This window comes from Pseudophryne corroboree, chromosome 4 (assembly GCF_028390025.1).
Source record: "Pseudophryne corroboree isolate aPseCor3 chromosome 4, aPseCor3.hap2, whole genome shotgun sequence".
Classification (NCBI taxonomy): Eukaryota; Metazoa; Chordata; class Amphibia; order Anura; family Myobatrachidae; genus Pseudophryne; species Pseudophryne corroboree.
Window position 1 is genome coordinate 615,692,717 of NC_086447.1, and position 6,288 is coordinate 615,699,004.

The 6,288-nt window shown below is 52.3% G+C and overlaps 1 protein-coding gene across 1 annotated transcript in view; it reads right to left on the reverse strand.

Moving 5' to 3' along the window:
- SYNJ2 (synaptojanin 2) overlaps positions 1–4,871 on the reverse strand; it is a 468,795-nt gene extending 463,924 nt beyond the window's left edge. Inside the window, exon 1 of the mRNA XM_063917654.1 lies at positions 3,975–4,871. Within this exon, the coding sequence (XP_063773724.1) occupies positions 3,975–4,098 (124 nt within the window). The 5' untranslated portion in view covers positions 4,099–4,871. The remainder of the gene's footprint in view (positions 1–3,974) is intronic.
- Positions 4,872–6,288: the final 1,417 nt, after the last annotated feature.

Here is a 6,288-nt window from a genome sequence, read left to right on the forward strand (position 1 = left end):
GTGTGTGTATATTCTGCAGTAGTGTGTGTGTGCTGTATGTGTGTAGTGTGTACTCTACACTCTACTGTGTGTGTATATATGTGGTGGTGTGTGTGTATATAAGCAGCAGTAGTGTGTGTGTGTGTGTGTGTGTGTGTGTGTGTGTGTGTGTGTATATTCTGCAGTAGTGTGTGTGTGCTGTATGTGTGTAGTGTGTACTCTACACTCTACTGTGTGTGTATATATGTGGTGGTGTGTGTGTATATAAGCAGCAGTAGTGTGTGTGTGTGTGTGTGTGTGTGTGTGTGTGTGTGTGTGTGTGTGTGTGTGTGTGTTTTTTTACTGTATGTGTGTGTATATGTGGTGGTGTGTGTTGGTGTACTGTGTGTATATGCAGCAGTAGTGTGTGTGTGTCTGTGTACTGTATGTGTGTAGTGTGTACTGTGTGTGTGTGTGTGTGTATGTGCATGTGGTGTCTACTATGTGTGTGTATATGTGGTGGTGTGTGTTGGTGTACTGTGTGTATATGCAGCAGGTGTGTGTGTGTGTGTGTGTGTGTGTGTGTGTGTGTGTGTGTGTCTGTGTACTGTATGTGTGTAGTGTGTACTATGTGTGTGTGTATATGGTAGTGTGTGTGTATTGTATGTGCATGTGGTGTGTACTATGTGTGTGTATATGTGTTGTGTGTACTGTATGTGGTGTGTACGTACGGTATGTGTGTGTGTAGTGTGTACTGTGTGTGTGTATGTTGAGGTGGTGTACGTGTGTGTGTGCACCGTATATGTGTGTGTATTTTACGTGCTATAGACAGTGAGGGACTCAATTTTGAAATATGAGCGGGTCCTGCAGGATGCGCTCTGACTCCCCAACCAATCAGCAGTATTCCCTGTCTCAGCCAATCACCGTCGGCAGCGTCCCCCGTCTCCACATCCAATCACTGCCAGCAGCGCCTCCCATCTCCCCATTTAATCGCCTCCTGAGACCCGGTCGGTCCCCCTGCAGCTGCAGATTTGCCTCCAGCGTGTCCCGATCACTGCTGGTCACAGTGATCGGGCAGCCCACATCCCCCCCCACCTGGTGACTGAGTGTCTCTCTCAGAAGTGGTGTCTTCTCTAACACTGTGTCCCGATCACTGTGGACAGCAGTGATCAGGACACACAGTGCAGCACAGTCTGCACAGGAAACAGGCGGAAGTGAAAGCCGGCAGTTAAGACTCTGCGCCTGGAGGAGATCTCAGTGTAGGGGAGCCGATCTGTGTGGGTGGACTAAAGAGTTTGTGTGTCTGTGGGGAGGATAGCTTGCTGTGTGTGTGTGTGTGTGTGTGTGTGTGTGTGTGTGTGTGTGTGTGTGTGTGTGTGTGTGTGTGTGTGTGTGTGTGTGTGTGTGTAGAGCTGTGCCTGTGTGTGGGAATCTGCATGAGGAAAGGTGACCTACGGTATAGGTGAGGGGGGGGGGGGGGGGCGGGATCTAAGTGAAGGTGGTGCGCTGTTTGAGGGGAGCCGAGTAGGGGGGGGGGGGGGGGTTTGGGTCTGTGTGAGGACAGGACAGCTTTGTGATGGGGTGTTGTGTGAGGGTGGTACACTGTATGTGTGTTTCAGGGTAGCTGACTGTAATGGGTGAGAGTGTGTGTGTGTGTGTGTGTGTGTGTGTGTGTGTGTGTGTGTGTGTGTGTGTGTGTGTGTGTTTTGGGGCGGGGTGAGGAAGGGATAGCTGTAATAGGGTAGATAGCTGTGTGGGGGGAGGGTCTGTGTGTCTGTATTAGGGGCACAGGATGCCAAGATGGTGCTGGAGCCATCTAAGGGGGAGAGGAGCTAGGTGGCACGAAAATTAGGGGGATCGGTGAGTGAGCCCCATCCCATTTTGTCACCTAAGAAGGTCCACTGACCAGTCAGGAGGGAGCGGGCAGAGGGTAGATAAGGAGCAGCAGGAAGGGGGGGAAGCTTTGTGATGGGGGATTGTGTGAGGGTGGTGCGCTGTATGTGTGTTTCTGGGGAGCTAAGGGGGGAGAGCTGTGTGTGTGGAGGGGGGTCTGTGTGAGGAAGGGATAGCTATAATAGGGTAGATAGCTGTGTGGGAGGGGGGGTCGTGGGAACTCTAACTTGCCTCCAGGCAATGGGAAAAAACTTACGACACCGCAGCTGGGGCTTTGCCACCTTCTGGCTGTGGCTGAGGAGCTGTGTGCACTGTGCAGTAGCTTGCTCCGGGTCACTGTGTGTGTGGATGGGAGTGCTGCTGCTCTATCTGATTCTGCAGGACACGAAGTGAGAGGACTCGGGGCAGGCAGCATGAATGCCAGGTTCAGGGAGAATTGGAGGAAGTCTCTACTGCTGCATTCACACCATCTGGTGTCAGTGGAATAGCTGAGGGTGCTGGGGCCCTGGGGGTGCATTCACCAGGTGAGACATTGTAGCAGGCAGTGGTTCAATAATTATCCTGACAGTGTTCTAATTATTATTTAGAAACATTTTGCATATTAGCATATTAGGCCCATCACCCAGCGTCTGCCCTAACTCCCTCTGTCCCGCCTTCCCCCCTACCCCTGCTCTATCATGGCTCCATTGCCACCGCTCAGTCTCGTCCCCCTATCTCTGGTCCCTTACCCCATTCTCCCTTACCCCATTACCTCCCCTTTTAGATCCGTTCCATATCCATCGCAATTGGAGCAGCTGGAGCGTACGCCCAAGCTTCATCTGTGCACGCATAGAGGAGACGTGACACTGTCACCCACTGCCTCTTTGTCTCCCACTATCTCTCCCCGTCACCCTCTCTATCCCCATCACCCTTTCCTGTCACCCACTGCCTCTCAGTCTCCTCCTATATCTATTTGTCACCTCACTCTCATTACCAACGGCCTCTCCCCATTATCCTCTTTATCACCCACACCCTGGCGTCACCCAATGCCTCTCACTATCACAATCTCCTGTCACCCTCTGCCTCTCCCTGTCACCCTCTGCTTCTCCCCGGCATCACTATCTCCCCATCACCCTCTCTCCTGGCACTCTCTGTCTCCACAAGGCATCACACTCTACCTCTAGTATTCTATTGCCAGTTACTGCTGCAATAAAAAACTACCTTCCACCGTGATTTACTGGTATAATTACAAAGCAGTGTACTTTCAACCCCCCAAATTTACCCCCTCGCTACCCCAGCATTACCTCTGACACTGTCTGCCCCTAACCCACTCCTTGCCCCCAATACTGCCCCAGCTGCAATCTACCACTATCCTCAGTACTGCCCCCCAGTACCTACATACACTTACACCCTACCTATCCCCAGCATTGCCCCAGTACTGCCCCAGCTGCTGTCTTTCCTTACCCTCTCCTGCATGCCCTTATCTCCCTCTACCCCAACTGCTACCCACTCACAGCACTTCTCAAACTGTTGCCTGCTCTTACTTCCTCACTACCCCCAGCACTGCCTGCCCTTAACCCCCTCCCTGCCCCCAGTGTTCCCTGCCTCAACCCCCAGCTCTACCCCAACTGCTGCCTTCCCCCAGCACTGCCTATAATGCATAAATTGTGTTGGGACCCAGAAACCGTGGAGTAGGACCCCAATTTCTTAAAGTGAGGAGTCCCTGGGACCCACAGCTTTTTTCGCTCAGCGCAATCACTGCACCCCATGCCCCCAATATCACTAGCCATATCCCTTGTTTCCGCACACAATTAGGCCCTTTGTAAATTTCAGCTCTAGGCCCATGTGGACTGCATATGGTACATCTGTAGCAAGCAGATGTACAGCTGGGATATACGCTATTATACAAGAACATGCCTCTAGCTTAGCTACAGTAAAGTCTTACAAAGCAGAAGTACAGTACGAGAGATTACATTATGATGGCGTATGCAGTGTGACAACTATTTTATAACTATCAATGTTTACATGACTTGTCTGCCGGTCATACAGTACATCAAGTACAGTTCCTGAACACCCCAATGCCTCAGAATGACACATGCTAATGTCAGCCAGCCCTGCCCCGTCCCCTCTCACACTGCACTTACTCAGGGTGGCCACGGTACCGGACTGGAAGAGCAGACAGTCCTCCCTATTGCGGGACTCCAGCAGCACACCGTAGCACGCCGGATCCTGCCTGACATGGATCTTCAGCCCCTTGCTGAGAGCCATAGTTGGAAATGAGCAGCAGCGCAGTCACTACATGTCCGAGAGAGCCTGTGCACGGGGGGAGGAGGACATTACCAGCCCAGCCAGATGATGCATCCCTGCTCCGGGTCTGCTGAACACTAACCAGCACCATACAGAGCCGGACTCTCTGTTACCATTGCGTGGCCATTACCCTGCAGCCAGCCACCTTCTCCTCCAGCACCCCAATACTTTGGTGTCGCGTTACTATATCCCAGCAGCTGCACTGTGGCTGATGTCACCAGGTGATCCGGTTAGTGCTTCCTGACAGCCAGTCTCTGCAGTCCCGGGACAGATCACATACTCAGTACATTCACTTGTACCAGCAGCGCAGGGTATACCCGGAAACCCGATTGCTGGTCAGTACATTTCCTGCAGGACACTTGACAGATCCACATCACCCAACAACAGTTATTATCAATAAGCAATGACCTCCTCTCATCTCCGCCAATACTTCCCCCAAAGTCTTCTGGCTGATGTAGACCCTGCTAGCCTCTCTGGCAGCTATGGTCTCCTCTCTGCGCATATATCTTCTATGCCTTGTGTTTATTCCTCTCCCAGCCAGGCGTCCTGTAGCTCTCACATCTGCCCAGAGAGAAGTCTTGCAGTCTGGTTAGCAAAGGGAGTTTACTTTTATTTCTTCCTTTCTTTTCCCCAGACTCCTCCTTGTTGTCTGGGCAGGCAGCAGCAGTTCTGCTCCCTCTAGCGGATATTTTGCAGAATGGAAAGTGATGCTCACTAAAAGCCGAACCAGACCAGATTCCGGGACGCCGGTCGAAACCTGCTCACTAGCGACCCCTGCCTCTGAGGAGCTTTGTATGCGCGTGTCCGTCCGGGGGGCGTGTCTGACAGGCTGTCAGCGCCACGAGGAGCCGGCTTCCCTCATGAAGCGGCTGCTGGTGCCGGGAGACTGTCTGCCCTGCACACACAGCGGAGGGGTCCGTGCGCTGCTGTGAGCGGGAGACATTACAGCCTCCTACTCCGCTGCTGCTGCCCCGGACAGAGGGGTCTATTCATAGGGCAGTGAAAAGCCCTGTTATGCACTAAACAGGGTTTTTCTCTGCGCCCTCTAATTCATGTAGCATCTTACCGCCCCTCTGGCAGTTGTCTACTTCGGGGGTAATTCCAAGTTGATCGAAGCAGGAAATTTTTTAGCAGTTGGGCAAAACCATGTGCACTGCAGGGAGGGGGGGCAGATATAACATTTGCAGAGAGAGTTAGATTTGGGTGGGTTATTTTGTTTCTGTGCAGGGTAAATACAGGCTGCTTTATTTTTACACTGCAATTTAGATTGCAAATTGAACTCACCACACCCAAATCTAACTCTCTCTGCAAATGTTATATCTGCCTCCCCTGCAGTGCACATGGTTTTGCCCAACTGCTAAAAAATTTCCTGCAGCAATCAACTTGGAATTACTCCCTGTGTTCCTGTCCCGGCAGTTGAATCGCAACACAATTCTAATGAATGGTGATTGCAATTCATGTAGGTGTGGGAATGTGTCCTATTTTACAGGACACATTCCAGCTGCAGCAGCCAGGGAGCCTGTGTACCCTGCGGGACAACGTCTCTGACAGCGCTGGGACAGCTTGTCTGTCCCCAGCGCCTGTCAGTGTGTGGCGGCGGCGGGTGTCCAGTGCAGAGATTACCCTTTCTCTATCGTCCTAGTGGATGCTGGGGTTCCTGAAAGGACCATGGGGAATAGCGGCTCCGCAGGAGACAGGGCACAAAAAGTAAAGCTTTAGGATCAGGTGGTGTGCACTGGCTCCTCCCCCTATGACCCTCCTCCAAGCCAGTTAGATTTTTGTGCCCGGCCGAGAAGGGTGCAATCTAGGTGGCTCTCCTAAAGAGCTGCTTAGGAAAGTTTAGCTTAGGTTTTTTATTTTACAGTGAGTCCTGCTGGCAACAGGATCACTGCAACGAGGGACTTAGGGGAGAAGAAGTGAACTCACCTGCGTGCAGGATGGATTGGCTTCTTGGCTACTGGACATCAGCTCCAGAGGGACGATCACAGGTACAGCCTGGATGGTCACCGGAGCCTTGCCGCCGGCCCCCTTGCAGATGCTGAAGTAAGAAGAGGTCCAGAATCGGCGGCAGAAGACTCCTCAGTCTTCTAAAGGTAGCGCACAGCACTGCAGCTGTGCGCCATTTTCCTCTCAGCACACTTCACACGGCAG